Source organism: Pempheris klunzingeri, chromosome 17, assembly GCF_042242105.1.
Source record: "Pempheris klunzingeri isolate RE-2024b chromosome 17, fPemKlu1.hap1, whole genome shotgun sequence".
NCBI lineage: Eukaryota > Metazoa > Chordata > Actinopteri > Acropomatiformes > Pempheridae > Pempheris > Pempheris klunzingeri.
The window spans coordinates 21,921,259-21,942,765 of record NC_092028.1 but is presented as its reverse complement, the minus strand read 5'-3'; the positions used below and the strand labels follow the sequence as shown (position 1 = coordinate 21,942,765).

The following is a 21,507-nucleotide window of genomic DNA, read 5'->3' as shown; positions in this document are numbered from 1 at the left end:
TGTTTTCTCAGAGGAAGGAGTCACTGTGGTGACTTCTGTTTATAGGGAGGGGGGCAGGCTGTGTGTGTGTGTGTGTGTGTGTGTGTGTGTGTGTGTGTGTGTGTGTGTGTGTGTGTGTGTGTGTGTGTGTGTGTGTGTGTGTGTGTGTGTGTGTGTGTGTGTGTGTGTGTGTGTGTGTGTGTGTGTGTGTGTGTGTGTGTGAAGAACAAACACTGACACTCACCTGGACACGTTGAGGAAACTGAATATTTACAGAGTCGCCCCCCCCTCCTCCTCCTCCCTCCCTCCTCCTCCTCCTCCTCCTCGCTCCTCTTCAAGCGTCGTGCACGCGCTCAGTAGGCTGCTATTAGATGGGCGGACCTGTAGGCGCGGTCACGTGTGCAGCGGCTCCGGTGGGTTTGACTGTCAGATAAAAGCGCGCGGCGGACCGGAGGAGCTCTGAGTGCGCTCTGTGGGACCGGACCAGACCAGACCCGGACCCAGACCAGACCGGGATCGGAACCAGCGCGGGTGACTCGGTAAGGCCCGTTTTCTGATCACATTTGGAAGTTAGTTCCTCCGGGTGGGGGGCCGGTGTTGGTGGTGTGGGGGGGTCAGTTTTACTGCTGATCAGCTCAGGTGTTGGGGGGGGGGCAGTTCACAGGCCTGTTGGACCATCCGGGTCTCTGGTGCTGGAGCTGCTTCCACATGATCTTATTATAATAATCCACTTTATTCTGCGTGTTTCCAATCTGACTGAATGTGATTGTGTCTCACACCCCCCCACCCCCCCCGTTCTTGGTCTATTCACGCATTAATGTCTCCCAGAGAGCCCCCCCACACCACCACCACCACCGCCACTGCCTTGCGTGGGCTGCTGAGTGGAGCTCTGGTGCCGGTGGGCAGCAGTAAGGTGTGACACGGTCAGTCATGGGGGATTCAGTCTTCACCTGCTGTTATGTCCCACCCCATCCTCCAGGAGAGGGGGAGCCCCCCAGGTCCAGACGCTCAGAGATCATGGCCTCCCAGTCGGCCCACATCCCCCCCGACAAGCGCTTCCTCATCTTCTTCGACTTCGATGAGACCATCGTGGACGAGACCAGCGACGACATGGTGGTGCAGGCGGCCCCCGGGCAGCACCTCCCGGGCTGGCTGAAGGACACCTACCGGCCGGGCCGCTACAACGAGTACATGCAGCGCGTGCTGGCCTACCTGGCGGAGCAGGGCGTCACGGAGAGCGACATGCGCGCCGTCATGGAGAAGATCCCGGCCACCCCCGGCATGCTCACCCTCTTCCAGTTCCTGCGCACCCGCCCCCAGCAGGACTTCGAGGTGGTGCTGGTGTCCGACGCCAACACCTTCTTCGTCGAGTCGTGGCTGCGGCGCGCGGGGGCCCGTCAGCTGTTCCACCGGGTCTTCACCAACCCGGCCACCTTCAACAAGGACGGCCGGCTGGTGCTGCGGCCCTTCCACTCCCACGACTGCCCGCGCTGCCCAGACAACATGTGCAAGCAGGTGGTGCTCAGGGACTACGTGGCGCGCAGGACGCAGGAGCGGGGCCGCCCCCACCAGAGGGTCTTCTACGTGGGGGACGGAGCCAACGACTTCTGCCCGGCGCTCTTCCTCGGCCCGCGGGACGTGGCTTTCCCGCGGAGGGACTTCCCCATGCACCGGCTGATCACCGAGACCCACGAGGCCATGCCCGGGGAGTTCAAGGCGGTCACGGTGCCGTGGGTCAGCGCGGAGGACGTGGTGCAGCGGCTGCGCAGGCTGGTGGCGGAGTAGGGGCTCACACACACACAGAGAGAGACGGGGAGGGAGGGGGGCAGAGGACACTTTTACTCACATTCTCAGGTGAAATAGTCCCAGACACTAAGGTGGAGGGCAGTCCACGGGTGACCAGTTTAATGATTCTCCCCCCAGACAGAAGGGATCAATGACCAACCAGTGATCAGTGTGTTGGTATGAAGGTCTGAGGGCATTCAGGGTGCTTTAAAGGGACAAGTGTGGGTTTTAGGAGGTAAAATGACTTCAAGAGCAATATTTAAAAGTGTTATGGTCACGTGTTGTGTGTTTTCTACCAAACTGCAGTTTTTTTTTTTAATGAAATATTAAATTATAGTCTCAGTAAATGAAATCAGGACAGAGTTCATGTCTGATGTAGAAATGACTGAGTGTGTTTGTCATCGTCTTTATTGTGTAAAATCTGAGCACCAGCAGGAATAAAGCCATCAACTGAACCCTGTCTGTGTCTGACTTCATCATCATACCCCCCCCACCCCCCCAACAACATCCATGTGCCCCCACCAGAGAGAGCTTCACTTCTCTGTTCAGCCAAATGTTGTCACACCACAGCCACCAGCCTGCACACCTTAATCTAACATAAAGCTTCTTCTAGTCTTTTCCACCAACTCCAACAGGAAGGTCTTCAGTTATTATGCTTCTAAAACTGTAACAGAATAAATAAATAAATAAATATCAGCAATATTCTAATCTAATCTAACTTCATTTAATCTTAGACACTTCCTCTGCAGTCTACAGGGTCCATTTAGTACAACTGATTTAACTGTCAGCTCTAAATGCCCATTATGAATCTATTACACTGGACTATACCACACACACACACACACACACACACCTACACACACCTACACACGCTTACACACACACACTCTCCATAATGTTTTTAGTGGATGTGTGTGTGTGTGTGTGTGTGTGTGTGTGTGTGTGTGTGTGTGTGTGTGTGTGTGTGTGTGTGTCCGCCGCCCTCCAGTGGTCACTGTGCGGATCTGCAGCTCTTCTGTTTCAGGCCTTTTAGACTTGGGCTTTTCTTTATTGATCTATATTGATTGAAATTCAACATGTTACAGCAGCAACAAGTAATAGAAAAAAATATAGAAAACAGCAGTAGAAAATAAGTAATAGTAAATAAATATGTTGTAATGATGAATAAATATTTACACTATGGACATAAATGTACAGTATGGACAGGAATATTTAGTAAAGTCTCCACAGTAAAATAAATAACGTGTCTGACAGGCTCAGTCACCTGTTTCATCCTATTATTGTTGGTTATAACACAGATTTAATCTCAGTGTCGTCATTCAAAGGTGTGAGTCATATGCAGTGAACGTGCGCTTAACGAAAACATTTAAAAATTAAAGTTAAATTTGAGAAAAGTGCTGAATTGCTCCTCTGAAGTCTGATACAGCTCTGGTCTGGAGCCAGGTGTGCACACACCTGGGCTGTGCTGTCAGGAGTGAGCTGCTCCTCCCCTCTCTGGCCGTTAGGGGAGCGGCAGTGAGCACACTGCACGTTGACTTCTCCCGCTTACAGTAGAAGAAGAAAAGCCGGAAGTGCTGTCTGGTGCGCATGGCGCTATTTGGGAAATCATTTATCCTCTGAATACTAACTTTACTTTCATCTTGCCTTGGAAATTAAACTTGCTAACTGCATAAGAACAGAATACAGGTAAGTTTTTGGATTTGTTCAGCCTGTAAATTACAGTTTGGAGCAGTTTGCTCTCGTTTTGCTAAACCGCCAAACAACAACGTAACTGAAACGTCGCCGTCATTCATTTCTTCACTCGTTAGCCGGCTAGCATGCTAGTTTTTGGCTCACTGGGGTCACTGCTAACACAAGAAAAAGAGCAGCTTATAACCACTTGAAACTTCAGTTTAAGACAGTTTTTGGTCTGTTTTTTTGCCGACATAAAGCTTCTGTGATAAAGTGCTAACTTAACGCAGGTGGTCGTGTTATGCTACATGCAGAGTTAGCATCGGTGCAGAGGAAACTTATGGTGGAATCAGCAAAGTCTAATTCTCATTGAGAGACATACTTTTGTTTCTAAGGCTTCGTGAATAAGTTATTGGTTTATACTGATTAACACAGCAGCAGTTCAGAGTTCATTTAAAGGTTAGAATGTGTCCTAATGTTTAGTCTCCAGCTGTAGACATGTGATGCTTTACATATATTAGCTTTACCTGCTAATATAAGAATATTCATTAAGGCATGATTTGGTCTCAGTTCTCTACAGGATGGAGGCTGATCTGTATGATGAGTTTGGAAACTACATCGGTCCAGAGCTGGACTCTGATGATGATGAAGATGATCTGGATGCGGAGGACAGAGATGTTGACGAGGTAAAGAAATCACTGTGTGCTGGAAGTATTATAGTTTTAAGAATAAGAATAAGACCGACTTTATTTATCCCAGAGGAAATTACAAAACAAAATTGACCAGAAACTTAGACACAATAAAATACAATTAAATGAAATGGTCTGTCCCTTTTTAAAACAAAAAGTACAGATTGAAAAGTACAAATTTGTGAGAAGTGTCACAGTGTGTGAGGTGAAGTGTGCAAAGTAAGTGAAACTATACAGAATAGACTTAACAATTAAATATGATATGTGCAAAGTGCAAACTGCAAAATGGGAGACAAAGTGAAAGGGAAATGCAGTCTGTGCCATGGTAACCGCTCTCTGCTTGTTGCAGGGTGATGAAGATGATGACGATGAGCCTGCTGATGCTGACGACGATGTCCCGGGCATGGAGGTGGTCCTGCACGAGGACAAGAAGTACTACCCTACGGCAGAGGAGGTTTATGGGCCTGAAGTGGAGACTATTGTCCAAGAGGAAGACACACAACCGCTCACAGGTGAGACGGAGAGACGAGCGTAGCCTGAATCTGCAGAGTCACTTCATCCTGACTGTATAAAGGTGTGTGATGGTCGCTGCGTTCTCTCCTCTGCAGAGCCCATCATCAAGCCTGTGAGGAACAAGCAGTTCACCCTGATGGAGCAGGAGCTACCTGCCACTGTTTATGACATGGAGTAAGTCCTCTGCACCAGTATGGACGTGCTGTGCTGCATGTGTGTCTTTTCTTAAAGATGTAGATGCTCGTACAACAACACTTTACTCAGTCTTGTAAATGGCAGAAAAAACGTATGTCAGGAAAAATAGACAAGTGTTTGCTGTGACATCCCTCCTCTCTCCTGGCAGATTCCTTGCTGACCTCATGGACGGTCCTGAGCTGATCCGTAACGTCACCCTGTGTGGTCACCTTCACCACGGCAAGGTGAGAGCTGCCTGACAGCTGCTCCTGCCTCAGAGCCAAAACACACATATGTTCCTAAGATGAAAATTAAGAGGAGGAAAGAAGTGTTTTGGAGCATATGGTAGCGACACGGCTGCAGTCTGTGGAGCTCTAATGATGTTTTTTTTTTTAACTCTGTTTGCAGACCTGTTTTGTCGACTGCCTGATCGAACAGACACACCCAGAAATCAGGAAGAGAGATGATGTGGATGTGAGTGTTGATTAGTAATAAACACATATGATCGATTTATTGCACTTTAAATCTGTCTGATGACAGATACTAACATGACTGTTGGCTTTCTCAGCTCCGCTACACAGACATCCTCTTCACAGAGCAGGAGGTGAGTGTTTTTAACCGTTAACCGTTTAAAGTTAAGCTTCCCTTCCTGGAGGGACGATTTCTAATGTGGTGTTTTTACTGTAGAGAGGAGTTGGCATCAAGAGCACCCCGGTCACTATGGTCCTCCCAGACTCCAGAGGAAAATCCTACCTTTTCAACATCATGGATACACCAGGTACTGGATGCTTTGCTTCTGAATGTGTTTGACTCCTGGTGTATCAGAGCAGGAAGTGATGTAAAACCTTGTGTGTCCCTCCAAGGCCACGTGAACTTCTCTGACGAGGTCACGTCGAGCATCCGGATCTCAGACGGCATTGTCCTCTTCATAGACGCAGCAGAAGGAGTGAGTCACTTATTTGTTCGTTTTGACCCCCCCGCGTCCATGTTCTCCAGCCCTTCATAAAACCTCTGTCTGTTTGTCCAGGTGATGCTGAACACGGAGCGTCTGATCAAACACGCCGTGCAGGAGCGTATGGCCATCACCATCTGCATCAACAAGGTGGACCGGCTCATCGTGGAGCTCAAACTGCCTCCAACAGATGCTTATTACAAACTTCGCCACATTGTGGATGAGGTCAACGGTTTGCTCAGGTAAGCCCACAGTGTCTGGAGAGCACCAGTGGCTTCATGTGATGGTGGGAAGAACCTCGCTGTGAGCAGTAGCGTTGGATGAATGACATTTTAGACCCTTCATAGCTGGTTTCTTCTCTTCCTTCTCAGCACATACTCCACAGATGAGAACTTGGTCGTGTCTCCTCTCCTTGGAAACGTGTGCTTCGCTAGTTCTCAGTACAGCATCTGCTTCACCCTGGGGTCGTTTGCAAAGATCTATTCTGACACTTACGGTGAGACGACTCTTCAGCACATGCACATCCTTTTGTACGGCCAATATAAGGTTACCGGGGCATCAGCTAACTCCTCTCTGTGTGTTTGCAGGTGACATCAACTATAATGAGTTTGCCAAGAGGCTTTGGGGAGACATTTATTTCAACCCCAAAACGTGAGTAATTAATGTGGACTTGAGCAGAATGCTAATATTTCATGCTAATCCTGCTTCTGCTAACGCATTCTTATCGTATCTCTCTTTGTCTTTTCCTCTGTGCAGCCGCAAGTTCACAAAGAAAGCCCCCAGCAGTAATTCTCAGCGCAGCTTTGTGGAATTTGTCCTGGAGCCTCTCTACAAGATCCTGTCCCAGGTTGGACACGTCTAGAGACAACACAGATCGCTCAGTGCCTTCAGCCCCCGCGAGGCTTCGGCTGTGCTCCAAACCTCTGTGTGTAATCCTCCCCCAAATCCTCTTTGTGTCCAGGTGGTCGGGGATGTGGACACGTCTCTCCCCCGAGTTCTGGATGAGCTGGGGATCCACCTGACCAAAGAGGAACTGAAGCTGAACATCAGACCCCTGCTGAGGCTCGTCTGTAACCGCTTCTTTGGAGAGTTCACTGGTATGGCTTCACTTGTTATGTCTGTCCATTTGTTGTATTTTGATCATTTAGTCACTGAATATGAGGCACCTCTGCATTAATAATAATAATAAAGTAATGATAACAACATTACGGGGGCACACTGTCCACCTTACTGCTTTACTCACGGTTGTAATCTTAATCTGAAGATTAACTGTCTCGCTTTCGCCAAAACAATGTAAAGTGGAGCATGAATCTCTTCCCCGCAGGCTTCGTGGACATGTGTGTACATCACATCCCCTCCCCACAAGAGGGAGCTAGGACCAAGATAGAGCACTCGTACGCGGGAGGTCTGGACTCAGACCTGGGGGAGGCCATGGCAGAGTGCGACCCTGATGTGAGTATAACGGAGAAGGAGCAGGAGCTTCCTGTTTATAGGCCAGTTCACTGCAAATAGCTGCAATCTGTTCCCAGAAGAAGTGAATAGTGGGATTCCAGCTGCTCCTACAGATCCAGCCAGCAGCCGTAGGCTGTTTTAATTGGCTTGAAATGAGCAGGCTGTTAAATAAGCCAATTTAAGACAATGCAGGACATTGATCACAGTTTTCCGAGTTCCGAGTCTTTCTGCCCTTTGCCTAAGCCCTCTGATATTTCTGTCGGAAGAAGCATTAAGACTTTCCTGCCCTATTTTCTGTCCCTCCCTCATCCCCCCTTTCCTGCCCACCCCCCGTCTCCGGTCCTCAGGGTCCTTTGATGTGCCACACCACTAAGATGTACAGCACAGAGGACGGGGTTCAGTTCCATGCGTTCGGCAGGGTGCTGAGCGGGACCATTCAGGCGGGCCAGCCCGTCAAGGTTTTAGGGGAGAACTACACCCTCGAAGATGAGGAGGACTCCCAGGTCTGCACCGTGGGCCGCCTCTGGATTTCAGTTGCCAGGTACGCTGCGGGGGCCTGGTGAAGAGTCATTTATCAGTGATTGTTTGTGGCGAGTCTCACTATTTCATCCACACGTCTAGATACCAGATTGAGGTGAACCGAGTGCCTGCAGGTAACTGGGTTCTCATCGAAGGTTGTGACCAGCCAATCGTGAAGACGGCCACGATCACAGAGCCCAGAGGGAACGAAGAGGTGAGACACCAGGGATGAATGCCTTGAAATACCCGATGAGAAGCGGCATAGATAACAGTTATTGTTTTCTCTGACAGGCTCAGATCTTTAGGCCGCTGAAGTTCAACACGGCCTCAGTTATAAAGATCGCTGTGGAGCCCGTCAACCCATCAGAGCTGCCCAAAATGTTGGACGGACTGCGGAAGGTCAACAAGAGCTATCCGTCTCTCACCACTAAGGTGAGTCCCTGAACGCTCAAGGTGGAAATAACAGCAGATAAATGGTGAAATGGGGATATTCGCTCAGGCTTAAGACTTTCTGTACCTGTGATGGGACAGTGAGCTGCTGAATGCAGGGGGGGGGGGGTTAACAAAAACACACCTTATAGCCTAATACTGCTTAACTTTCCTTAGAAAACCCTGCGACCCTGATGTCACCGCCAGGTACAGTGGTGGGTCCTGTAGTGGAGAACTGACCTGTGTGTGTGTGTGTGTGTGTGTGTTTCAGGTGGAGGAGTCTGGAGAACATGTTATCTTGGGGACAGGAGAACTCTACCTGGACTGTGTCATGCACGACCTCCGCAAGATGTACTCTGAGATCGACATTAAAGTAATTTATTTTTTCAAGTCCATGAACTATGATATTGAGTTATTGTCCAGTTAAGGCTCTGTGCTGTAGGTGGGGGGGGGGGGGGGGGGGGGCTTTAATAAGAAACATTTATATATTTGATTCCCGTCTTGGATAAAGAGAGGAAAGAGTAACGTGAAGGCACCCGTGTGTGTTTCTGCGCCCTCAGGTCGCCGACCCTGTGGTGACCTTCTGTGAAACGGTCGTGGAGACGTCGTCACTCAAGTGCTTCGCTGAGACGCCCAACAAAAAGTGTGTATCAGTGTTTTTAGGTCTGAAGTCAGAACCTGCTGCTCTGTGATCCTTCTGTTATTAAGACGGCTGTATTTCTTGTCGGGGGGGGGGGGGGGGTTAAATCTATCCCTCCGGCCGACCCAGAATGAGTGACTGACAGCCGTGTGATGTGATTGACAGGAATAAGATCACCATGATTGCAGAGCCCTTGGAGAAGGGACTGGCTGAGGACATAGAGAACGAAGTGGTGCAGATCACGTGGAACAGGTACGATCACACACACACACACACACACACACACACACTCAGCACTTTGAGTGACCTCTCAATTAATGGAAATGATATAACGTGCCTTTCATGTTAGACATATCTATAGATTCTCCTCATTTCAGTCCGATGTGGTTGTAGCCTTTTTAATTTCTCCCTACTTGAGTAACTCTGACCCATCATTCATTCTCATCGTTTCCTTGGTTAGCAGAGATAAATGAGGAGGCAAGTAAGACCGATGATTGGTTCTATAATTAAATGCTGTCACTAAAGAAGGTAGTGAGATAAAGAAATGCCCGCGGCTGAAATAGTCATTTAAAAAATGCTTTTTTTTGGATTTGTGGCTAATATTCCTCTTAGAGCCACAGTCTCACCCAGTTTTCTCCTCGTTTTCACGCCCAGACCAACAGTTGTGTTTGCCATCAGTGATCTAAGTTGGTCTTGTGCAACAATTAGATGACAGAGCTTTAAATCAGCCAGCTGTTCTCTCTTTACTTCATTTAGCTCAGATTTTCTAGTTCTGAAACCTGTCAGACAGACGCTAACTGTGGATTTCTGTTCCATCTTGTCCGCTTAAAAGAGGATCAGAGTGAAAGAAATGGTAAATATAAAAGAATATCTTTAAATCAGAGGCGCAGGAGAGAGCAGCAAGGTAAAGGTCATTGTCACGTACGCTGTGTTAAGTGTGCGCCCATTAAAAACCCTCCTTTATATCGATCAGATCTCTCACAGTAATTGAATCATGCACTAAAAGCATGCATGAATTTTCCCGTCCCTGTGACGCAGTGAGCAGCACCAGTGTGTGTGTTCTGCTCCAGAGTAGCTTCCTGTCAGTCCTCGGCTCATCTGTCAGGCCATCTGGACCCAGCGGTGCCAACATGGAGTAGCAATGCCAGAGAAGTGACATACTTCACACACCATTAAACCAAACCTTCGCTCTCCTCCTCCTCTTCCATTAACCCCTGCGCCCCCCCGATCAACCAATCTCCTTAATGTTCCAGGTGACATCATGTGTGGACCTCCTCTTATCCTCTTAACTAGCGGCTCTTCTGTTTCCTCATGGCAGGAAGAAGCTGGGAGAGTTTTTCCAGACAAAGTACGACTGGGATCTGCTGGCTGCCAGGTCTATCTGGGCCTTCGGACCGGACACGACGGGACCAAACATCCTCGTAGACGACACGCTTCCCTCTGAGGCGAGTTTAGTGCCCGCCGGGCAGATCAGTCGCTGCTCAGGAAGGCCTCGGGTGTCCTCACGTGTCCTATTTCAGCATTGGTTCATTGGGTTAAGGAGGAAATGCAGAATAAGTGCTGCTGACTCCAGATGTTCTGATCCACATACAGTGGTGACTGACCACTGTTTTATCACATCAACAGTTCAAAACCCCCAAATATTCAATTCAAAGAGGAAATCTACCCACAGGAAATGTTTCAGTTTTCCTTATAAATAATTCTGCTGTCACCATAACTCTGTCTGTCTAATGATACTTTTATTTCTATTATTCACATTATTAAAAGTGTTATTTCTAATTGGTATTATCTAAACACCCTTCGTCCCCCCTGCAGGTGGACAAGGCGCTGCTGGGCTCGGTCAAAGACAGCATCGTTCAGGGCTTCCAGTGGGGCACCAGGGAGGGGCCCCTGTGTGACGAGCGTAAGTTCTCATGGTGGTTTTTCTTTTATTGCTCTCTTCCCCTCGATGTGGGGGAAGGACAGTGTACTTTTCCTATAACTCAGTGTCTGTGCTGCCCTCAGCCATCAGGAATGTCAAGTTTAAGATCCTGGACGCCGTCATTGCTCAGGAGCCCCTCCACAGAGGGGGGGGGCAGGTCATTCCTACTGCCAGGAGAGTGGTGTACTCCGCCTTCCTCATGGTGAGATCATCCCTTCTTCTCATCCTCCATTAGCTCCTCCAGTCTTCCTCTTCATCCTCACTTTCTTTAGTGTTCCATTACCATGATTGCCATTTGGGATTTTGCTGACGTGCGTCCTTTTTAATTGTAGTGCGATAACGTTCCTCTTTCGTAGTTTTGGCTTCCTTCCTCACTGCTCTTATCATTAATCCCGGGGGTCAGCTGTACATGGGATGGCCGTACGGTTTCTCTGGGCTCTTGTCCTCTCTCTAATGTGTCGCCTCCCTCGTGTCGCAGGCCACTCCGAGGCTGATGGAGCCTTACTACTTCGTGGAGGTTCAGGCTCCAGCCGATTGTGTGTCTGCTGTTTACACAGTGCTGGCTCGAAGGAGGTGGGTGTCATATACACTACTCACAAAAAGTTAGGGATATTCCACTTTCAGGTGAAATATATGGAAAATGTAAAAAGTGAATGCTACAGTGATATTATATCATGAAAGTAGGGCATTTAAGTAGAAGCATGCAATGGTGATTTTATTTGAAGAAAATCTACCAACAGTGGTAGGTATACCACAACAAAACATTTTCAGTGTCTCAATAAATTGGGATGTGGCCAAAGGACGTCCACTCCTCTCCTTTCTGTGACTCTTCCAGTCTCTGTATCACTGTTCCAACCTCCTGATGACACTCTGTGACCCTCTAAGCTCAGTGAACACCTCCGTCTGAGGACTTCCTGTTTGAAGCCTCCAGTGTTGAGGTGCTGCTGATCAACTGTTAGGTGTCGTCTTGGTCTCATGATGTCAGAATGTGAACAGCAGGATGAGGAGGACTGTTTAAATACCAATTCTAACTGAAGCAGGAAATGTATTGGTGGATTCATGGATCAAACCTGTTGTGAATGTTGCTGTTAAGCTTCTTGTTAGAGAACAGCAGCTGGTGCAGAAAGTACTGAGACACTGAACAGTTGGACATGTGCATTCAAAGGTTTAGAGAAGGTCACATTAAGTTCACCTGGAAAGGTTAGAAAGCATTTTAGGTTCATCCTGAAATTTCACCTGAAAGCTGAATATCCCTAACTTTTAGTGAGTAGTGTTTATATATATATATATATATATAATATAAACCCAGGCAGAAATACACTGACCGTATTCTCCGGTGTCCCTTTAGACCCGACACAATATACAGGAACCTGGTTTTAAAAATGCAGTCTTGTGTTTATCACCTAACAGGGGTCACGTCACCCAGGATGCCCCCATTCCAGGATCTCCTCTCTACACCATCAAGGCGTTCATCCCGGCCATCGACTCCTTCGGCTTTGAGACAGACCTGCGCACTCACACACAGGGACAGGCCTTCGCTCTGTCTGTGTTCCACCACTGGCAGGTACGAGAGCCGGCTTCTCTGCTAACATGAGCCAGGTTTCTGTCCACTGCTGCTGTGTGAATAATAGAAGTTGAGCACATTAAGATGAACAGCTGGTGGCGCTAATTCTCAACTCGGGGAATTAAAACACTGCAGAAGAAGAGAGTCTTTAAAAGAGTGTCACTCACAGCTCTGACTGTAGAAAAATGCAGTTTGTATGGTTGTTTCATGAATGTAAACAGTGAAATAGAGTAATAGGATGAGTGCAGTCTGTCTTTAAACCGCTCATGAAGAGACCTTGTCTTTATGTTCAGGGGACAAAGTCCACATCTCATTACAAAAAGCATTTGAAATGTCAATATGAGTCCAAATCAGACACAACAAGTGGGCGAGTTCCACCGTTACTATCTTTTAAGTCCAAGTTCCTTCTCTGTCGTTCAGTCTCCTCACTGCTGCTCCGCTGGGGAGACAAAGGGGGAAATGTTGGACTGAAGCAGCAGCACGTTGGTCTGAGAAGTGGCTGCTGAAGCCTCCTGTAGTCGCCCAGTAGAGGCATTAAACAGGGACCTCTTGGTGCCCCCGCAGAGAGGAGGAGGATTATAGCAACCCTCAGGATTACGTGCTGGAATGTTCTGAGGCAGACTTGCTAGCTTTGCTTTGAATGGCCGAGTCTTTAAAGGACAGGTTATCATTTGAGAGGGGAGAGGCAGGCTCAGGTCTGTTTTCTGGATGCTAGCCTGAATCACAGAGACTGGTCGTACAGTGTGTGTGTGTGTGTGTGCTCAGCCTCCTCGTCACGTTAGTCACACACAGCGTTTGTGTTTCTGTCCGGCACAGACCCCCCGGTAGACCCGTGAGCACCTCTAATTCAAAGTAGATTTCGTGGTGGCCGCACAGGGATGTTCCGAGCGGACAGCTCTGTTCAGATGGCAGATCAAATCAGATCTTGGTTCGTGTGGCTCTGGTCTCCTTCTGCCTCCCGTGCCGAGGGAGCGACCCCGTGCACACGTCTGCCAGTCCGGCTAAAGCGCTTTTGATGCGGAGTGGAGTGGAGTGTTGAGTCATTAAGTTTTAAGTGTAGTGTGTCTGCCTGCCATGTCTGACGTGTGTTTGTGTCTGCACTCTGCAGAGCTGTGTCAGTGAAAATTAGCTCCACTTACAGAGAATTAATACTTTACTGTAAACTCATTTGTCTGGAAGAAAAAAGTGTTTTCTTCAGTGCCGTTATTTAATGTTTCATCCCTCTCATGTCTGTTTCCCCCCCTGAGATCGAAATGCGAGCGTTGGACAAGTCACTAGACATGAATTATGTATTTACGTGCTTGTCCAAACACTGGGAAGATGTATCATCGCTACAGAGCCTCTCCTCCTCTGGGAACTCACAGGATAAATGAAAAGCTCTGCCTACGAGGCCTGTTGAAGCTGTGTTAGCACGTTTTTACAGGACTGCGGTGACGGCCGAGCATTAGATATGAAGCAGAAGATTAAATCCCCGGAGTTATTCCTGATTCTTTTTGTTACAGTCAGCTGAAGTCGAGCGAGGCCTTAATGTGAAGAACAGATTTTACTGCCACGTGGCAGCTTATAGGCTCCTGCTCCTCTAATACATCGGTGTCACGGACGGACAGGTCGTCTGTCTGGTCGAGGCGCCGCACGGTGTCGGTGATTGACTTGTTTTTCACTGTGGGACAGAATGGATGTGTTTGAAAAGTGTCAGATGAGGTAACTGTGAGCTAACTGTGCTAACTCAGGACCCCCACGTAGGCCTGCAGGGTGGTCACATGACTGCCTGACTGAAAATAAGGTTCCAACATGCAGGCTTTAAGTTGTGCTTTACAGAAAAACTATTCGTCGAGGAGGCAGAACATTAAATTGGCCAAATAAATATAATAATAACTCTCTGGTAACAGATCTACTCGTCCAGTCACCACCCCTGAGTAGACTGTAGAAGAGGTACCCTTCATACCAAACCTCCCTGATACCTGGTGCAGTCTCCTCACATTACTGTCCAGATGGGATCCGCTCTGTGGATCGTGTCCTCCGCTCAGGACCTGATGGTTCCTGTTGGCACATATCGATTCCACTGCTCTAGAAAGTCAGAATAACAGAGGAGTCCCTGAACTGTGCCGTTTGCCCCATTAAACTCAAGAGGCTGCTCTGTGCCTCCCTCATTAGTCTGATTATGCACAGTGTTGAGTTACAGTTATTAGCAGCTCCCATCCATCTGTTGATTGGGCTTCAGCCACACATTGGTTCTCTTTTTTCCCTTTTCCTACAGCTGCAATCCTTCCCAGAGGCTTATTTCCTCCACTCTAGATGGAGCGTTCCTAACAAAGCCAAATGTATCGTATAACCGTGACAGCGAGGTCCCTTTGTGAAGGTCAGGCTGCAGAAGATAATGGATTTAGTGAATCACTCTAAAAGCCTGTGAACACTTTCTTCCAAGTCAGCCTGCTGTAACATTGTGTTGATGCTGTTGGTCACGACGTGAAGGAGTGACAGACCTGCGTGGTGCTGATGGAGGCCGTCCTGACTCGGTAACAAAGGGACAGACTTACAGCTGAATCAGATATTCAGTGAAAGGTCAGAGCCACGATTAGAAGAGTCCGCTCTCTGTGATTAGTGTTTCTCTGCTTGGCTCATTCTGAAGGGGACATTTCCTGTGTTGACCAGCCACAGCTCCCATCCGCTCGCCCCCTCTGGGATAAATACACTTTCTGTTCCCCCCACCAGATCGTTCCCGGTGACCCTCTGGACAAGAGCATTGTGATCAGGCCTCTTGAGCCCCAGCCTGCCCCCCACCTGGCCAGAGAGTTCATGATCAAGACCCGAAGGCGCAAGGTGAGCGTTTGTTTCCTGTTTGTTTGCTCTCAGCGGCTGGTGGATGTTTTTTATTTATCATGACTGGTTTCCTGTTTGTTTGTTTGCTCTTTCAGCGGCTGGTGGATGTTTTTTATTTATCATGACTGGTTTCCTGTTTGTCCTGCAGGGCCTGAGCGAGGATGTGAGCATCAGCAAGTTCTTCGACGATCCCATGTTGTTGGAGCTGGCCAAGCAGGACGTGGTGCTGAACTACCCCATGTGACACTGACCACAACCCTCCCATGGTCCCTCAGCAGCTTTTTTTAATCTGACCTCAGTAACACACAACCTAAACTTCACAGATACACGGCGGTTAGTCTGCACCTCCAAAGAACCAGCATGTTTTAAAAGATGTGAACGTCGGGGAGATGACCTGGATTAATCAGTGGATCGATGGAAACACACAGGCCTCGCTGTGTGAGGAGAGCAGCTGCAAGTGTGGTGTCTCTGCTTGTGTTTTTGTTTTTTATATGTACAAACTGTCTGTTTTTGTAGAATAAGAACATTTGGAGTCTTTTTTTTTTTTAATGAAATTGGATGTCGTGGATGGAAGTCTGAATAAAACAAGTCTTTGTAATTCACAGATGTTTCACTCTCCTGTACTTTCTCCTGCCATGACAGAAAGCATGTCCTGTCCTCTGTGACGCTGCTGCTGCTGCGTCCAGGTGTTTGGGGCCTGCAGCAGGTGTAGGAAGGTGGGGGCAGGCAGTGTTTGGACTCTGTGGGGTGCAGCAGAGCTAAGTTGGAGCCTCGCTGGTGGTTTGAGTGATCGGTGTGCCTGTGTGGGCGCTGAGTGACGGACAGGCGGAGGAATGGTTGGAGGCAGACGGAGAGGAACCAAAGGTTAAGGTCACATGGTCAAATAAAAGGGGGGGGGGGGGGGTGCGATGTGGCATGTTGAAGATGACAGACATCACCATAGCAACAAGGCTTCGTTCTGACTGACGTCTGAGTTTGCTGAAAATTAAGTTTGCTCATCTTCTACAGATCTGTCTAACACCATCAGGGGGGTGTTTCCACATGCACCCCCGGGGGGGTGGAGGGGTTGTGGAGTAGCTCAGTTAAGAACATGTCACAAAAAGGATTAGAAATTAGTGTGAGGCTCCCTGACGAGGAGACAACAGGACGATCAGTTAAAACTAAAGTAAACAGTAAAATAAATGTTTTAATGAGATTTAAGGTGAAAAGTCTGGAAGTATGAATACAAATGTGGCCAAACCTGCTTAAAAACAAACTATTAGATTGTTTTCAGCTCTTATGGTTCTGATATCACAGAGCTCCCTTTACAGAGCTGTTTCTGAAGTAATCCTTCTGAATGCTAACTGACTGCTTCCAGTTGAGGAGGAGAAGCCGTCAGACGCACAGTGAGTCTGGAGGACGACTGGATCTTTAACCACGTCTACTGAGTGGATAATCAGTGAGGAGCAGCTCGTGTGTGAGTCTCATCACACCTTCAGAAGACCGTGGTGTCTGAACGGCTCAGGCCTTCATCAGTCACCACTGACAGCCCCCCCCCACAACAGTCCTGGAGGTGGCGGAGACGGAGAAGGTAAAAACGGGGACAGGAAGAGTCAAAAATGGCTTGAGCTGCTTTGACATTTGGACTGAATGTCAATTCTGTCCAGAGAGACAAGGAGGTTTTTATTTCAGCAGACGTGGGTAGATGGTGGTGAGGGTGAGGGTGGGGGGGGGACTGTGGCCTTTTCAGATGCTCGGGGGAAGGAGAAGTGCAGAGATGAAGGAAAGGCTGTAAACATGCATGCGTCATTATGAAGTGCACTGATGACACTCCGCTCATCAAGGTATCGACGTGCAGACGCTCTCAGGGTTCCTGTCCCCACAGAGTGATCAGCTCTGCTGTGTCAAACACCAACGTGGACTCAGACGCCATGGTCCCATCACTCCCCCCACCCCCACCCCCCCCGTGCTGGCGTGATCCGGGGTTGTGTCCGGCTCCCGGCGCTGAGACGGATGGCAGCAGCTCTTGCCGGTCTGAACACGAGGCCCCGGAGCACTTTTTCCAATCTGTGGTCCCTGTGCTAAATATAGAGCGGAGCAGGACTCTGCCTGGTTATAGGGCCGGCTGGGGGCACCCTCCTTCTCCCTCTTCCTCCCCTCATCATCTGCTCTCAACCACCTCATCGGTCACCTTTTCCTGCAATAAATCTGTCCTCTGCTCTCACCCCCCCCCCCCCCCACCCCCCCCCCCCCCACCCTTCATCGTGTCCTGTCTCTTTGCCCCTGCACACCTCTCTGGCTCTGTCATGTGTCCGTGACTCAATCACACTTGTCTCTTCCTGCTAGCATCAGGAGCAGACCTTTCCCTCCAGAACATCCAGGAGACAGTCCACATGTAGGACAGCAGTGGGCCGTCCTGCGGATCATTGGGGGGGTCTGCAGCCTGTGAATGACCTGAGGTAGATATATCCAGGGGCAGAGGGGCAGAGGTGGCTGGCTTGTTGACAAACCCCCCTGAACAAATGCTCAGTATGAGGTGACCGATAACGTTCCTACTGCACGTCAGCCGACACAAAACGACCCCAAACACATGCAGAACCACCGGAAAGATACAAATGGACTGAAAAGTGATGGACGACAACTAAACACTGACTAAACTACAATCGATGAGGCTGCTTCAGTCTGTTGCTCCTCTGTGGACGGGTGGGGGCCTGTTGTCTTATGATCCGACCATAACAGCTGTTTATCCATCATTTCACATCATTAAGTATTGATGAGACACCATTCATTCGTGACAAGAACCAGGGGGGGGCTCATCACACAGTCTGAACTCCTGTCTTATCTCAGCTCAGACATTCTGGATGTTACAGAAACATGTTTTCTAACTTCTGCTTTAAGGGAAACATCCCCTCCTCCCCCCTCTTCAGCTGGGATGGTTTGGTAGGATAAATACATTCGTTGGGATGATGTAGACCCTGTCTGAGGTTCAAAGGAAACCTGAAATAGCAGCTCCTCTGTTATTTCTGACGGTGACAATGAAGACACGGAGCTACATGAACGTCTTCTTGTTCTCTCTGGAGATGGTGGACCATCTTTTATCATCTCAGAACTCTGCACGATGTGACGGCGTCGAACATCAGAAGGAGAACTTCTTCAGAGTTTCCTCTCAGCGTTACAAAATGACTCCAAGGTAAAACTGTATTTTCTTCCCATCCTGTGAACCAGTGACCAGAGGAGAGACGTTACATCCTGAGCGCAGAGTTTAGACCTTCATGGAGGGTTTCTAGGGTCTGACCCCCCCGCTTCTGAGGTTAGAGTCTTAACACATTTTTACTGCTCCAACTATTTTACTCCCCCTCTTTTAAAAGGCCCTGAATGCATCCTCACATGCACCATCCATGTTCTGACACCTCCCTCTGGAACAGGGGGGGGTTGGTCTTTCCTACAGAAACACAGGAGGGCGCCATCACTGCCCAGCAGGTCAGCGACAGTCTGAGGTCCGGCAAGGTCACACACACACACACACACACACACACACACACACACACACACACTGCAGGACTGTGACTCCTGCCCCCCCCAGGGCACCTGAGGGACCAACAATACTGAATCACTGTCTAATCAGAGGTCAGTCCATCCCACAGTCCAGCTCACAGACTGATTGAGCCCCCCCCCCCCCCGTGGAACAATCAAGCTGCAAATTTAAAACAATTCACTGTTTCAATTTGCCAGATGAGCCATGTGTGTTCCCGTGCTCGAGGCCTTCCACAGGAGCAGATTGAGAGCAGCCGTCGCCCCCCCACCCCCCCACCCCACACTGAGCTGGTACAAGCAGAAAAGCACCTTGGACTGGTCCAAACCATTTCCACTAATTTCCCAGCAGGAACCCGTTTGAGCGGATGGAATCACAGCCCTCATCCATCCGTCATGCTCTCCTGCTGGGGGAGGAGGTCATTCTTACCATCGCTCCTTTTCCACCCAGTGGAGTAAACACATTCAATCTGCACCCGGTCCACAACAACAGGTCAGACCCACTGACACTGTGGGAGCAGAGTGAACATCTCAGCACTGTGTTCACGGCACAGCTTCCTGTTCTGCAGGACTGTCCTTTAACTTATCTTATGCCCCCACTGTGGGAAGAACAGAGGTTCTCAAACTGATTGTAACCCTTTAATGCTGTGATGTGAACTAATGCCACTAGTTCTACATCTAAAAAGCACAACACCACAGGAACACTGCGTTTTGAAGATACTATACAGATATAATGTAAAGAATACATGATTATGACATTAAAGTGAGGCCATGTTGTTACAGAGCCCATCTAGGCTTCAGCAGGAGTACTGGGGGGGTCACGGGGACCGGAGGTGCGAACACAGTGCGCAGGTTCGGGGTAAAACTGCCCCCCCCCCCCCCCCCCCGTCAGGCAGATGTTTGTGGACCCAAGATGTGTGACCTGTCGGGTGCGCGCACTGTCAAAGACGCGTGCGCGCAGCATCCTGCTTCACTGCCCCCCTGAACAGACGAGAATCCAGCTGTCAGTCAACCAGAGCCCGTTCAGCCGGAGCCAGCCCGTGAGAGGAGGCGGCGGAGAGCAGGAACCCGACACACACGACACCAGGACACCGCTGGATGGAGGTGGACCCCCGCTGATCAACAGATCGGCAACTCCACTGTCCACTCCTCCTGCGAAGAGGAGGAAGAGGAGGATGAGGGAGCCGACAGACAATAGCGGAGACAGCTGGCACATGTGAGCGGCTGACATCTTTAGGAGCAGATCCTGGAGCCAGTCTCGGCGACCCAGCTCTCCAGACCTGCTTTTAATCATCCCGCTGACTGCTGCTGGCAGCGGAGCCACGATGACCACACTGCTGCCCAGCACCGCTGGACCGGAACGGGCCCGCAGGAATTCTGGCACCGGTTTTACGCAGCAGACCACATAGTTCAGTCGACGTTCCTCGACCGCAGACAGGAGACAGAAGAGCGGCTCCCACACGGACACGGAATGCTCTCACATGTCGTGGTGATGCTCTGAGATGAAATAAAAGCCACCAGTGAAACAGCCTGCAGGTTCCCCCCCCCACAAGTGGAGCAGATCATCAACGGCGGGATTCAACTTTGGACCTCACCAAGTCCAAACGTCCCCCCCCCCCCCCCGAAGCAAAGGATCATCTTACATCTTAAAGCATCTTCACAGACTCGCACAGCGGTAAGAATCTCTCTGTTGCCCCCCAGGACTGTGTCATGTATTGTGGTGTGTGTTTATTTCCACCTTTGTTCTCAATGTGGCTCATTTCTGACCCAGTGGAGCCCCGGAGAGGGTGGGTGGGTGTGTGGGTGGGGGGGGTATCGGGGCTCATGGACGCACCATTTGGCACCAAAACGCACAGACGACATTTGCATGATTTTGTGTTCCTCTGGGTTCCTCTGGGTTCCTCCGGGTTCCTCTGGGCTCTGCATGTGTAGCACGGTGCTGCGGGCCGAGCAACAAGAGGAGAACTTCTCCGTGTAAAGGTGCTCCTGGGAGCGGCAGCAGCATCTCAGCCTCTAATTGGCAGAAGCTGCTAATTCGGAGTCCATCCGTGCCCCCCCCCCCCCCTATCAGACAGCATCAGCCTGCACGGGCCTGAGCCACAGTCTGTCCACAGCTTTTGTTCTCCAACCACTCCGGCAGGAGCGTGGTGTGGGTGGGCGGTGCAGGGTCCTCCTCGGGATTTGGTGAAATCCTGCAGGAGATGTTCAGATTAGTGGAAGAACACGCAGACTTCAGTCTGACTTTAGTGGAGAGCTCCAGAGATTCGTTAGGAGAGAACACATTCACAGGAGCTGGGAGGCTTCGCCCTCAATGCCTTTTTAGTTTGAGGGCTGTTGTGGTGATTTGTAGCCGTGCTGTGATGCTGTCTTCAGGCTCTCATTATCCAAAGAGCCGGATTATTAAACCTGCAGCAGTGCTGATTATGATAAGACAAGAACTATAACAACGGCTCGTTTCCAGCCACGAATAATGTCATAATTAAGCCTAGAATATCTTTAACGTGCAGGGCTGATGGAGTGCAGCTCTGCATTTAAAAACCCTCTCAGGATCCATCACGGCGCGGTGGCCTTTACCCATGGTGCTCAGCTCTACCAGCCTTTCAGCTCTCTGACCACAGAACACGCTCACTGTGGCTCCCTCCACGGTCACATTCCCTGATTCAGTGATCATCTCATGGTTTGTGGAGTGATTAGATCAGAGGAAACGCTGGCTCCACTCACACAGGTAGAGCTGGGCATCGCTCACCGTGATGAGAAACTCTTTCCCTGCTCTGGATGCCTTTGAAATCTGCCTCGCTGGTCTGTGTGCGGAGCATTTGTCAACGCCACGGCAGCAGCAGCCACTGTAATGAGTTTCTCCCCTGAGCTTCAGGAAGCCTCCTGATATGT

The 21,507-nt window shown here is 49.5% G+C and overlaps 2 protein-coding genes across 3 annotated transcripts; both read left to right on the top strand.

The window, feature by feature from the left end:
- Positions 1–403: 403 nt before the first annotated feature.
- Positions 404–2,202, top strand: phospho1 (phosphoethanolamine/phosphocholine phosphatase 1). Of its 2 annotated transcripts, none has more exons than XM_070848632.1 (2): positions 404–518; positions 959–2,202. In XM_070848632.1, the coding sequence occupies exon 2, from the start codon at positions 997–999 to the stop codon at positions 1,762–1,764; it is 768 nt and encodes a 255-aa protein (XP_070704733.1). In that variant the 5' UTR covers positions 404–518; positions 959–996; the 3' UTR covers positions 1,765–2,202. The 2 variants fall into 2 exon arrangements, with proteins under 2 accessions (XP_070704733.1, XP_070704732.1); XM_070848631.1 differs by having other exon boundaries at positions 448–518; positions 808–2,202.
- A 1,139-nt stretch (positions 2,203–3,341) lies between these two features.
- Positions 3,342–15,710, top strand: eftud2 (elongation factor Tu GTP binding domain containing 2). The gene is made up of 28 exons (XM_070847854.1): positions 3,342–3,450; positions 4,006–4,121; positions 4,474–4,636; positions 4,733–4,811; positions 4,981–5,056; positions 5,220–5,285; positions 5,380–5,415; positions 5,499–5,589; positions 5,675–5,757; positions 5,839–6,005; positions 6,135–6,259; positions 6,351–6,414; positions 6,520–6,610; positions 6,725–6,860; positions 7,088–7,215; positions 7,563–7,756; positions 7,837–7,948; positions 8,026–8,166; positions 8,435–8,536; positions 8,724–8,806; positions 8,969–9,055; positions 10,122–10,248; positions 10,619–10,706; positions 10,808–10,926; positions 11,203–11,297; positions 12,135–12,288; positions 15,001–15,108; positions 15,257–15,710. Exons 2-28 carry the CDS (start codon positions 4,017–4,019, stop codon positions 15,350–15,352), a joined length of 2,916 nt encoding a protein of 971 aa, XP_070703955.1. The 5' UTR covers positions 3,342–3,450; positions 4,006–4,016; the 3' UTR covers positions 15,353–15,710.
- The last annotated feature ends 5,797 nt before the right edge of the window (positions 15,711–21,507 follow it).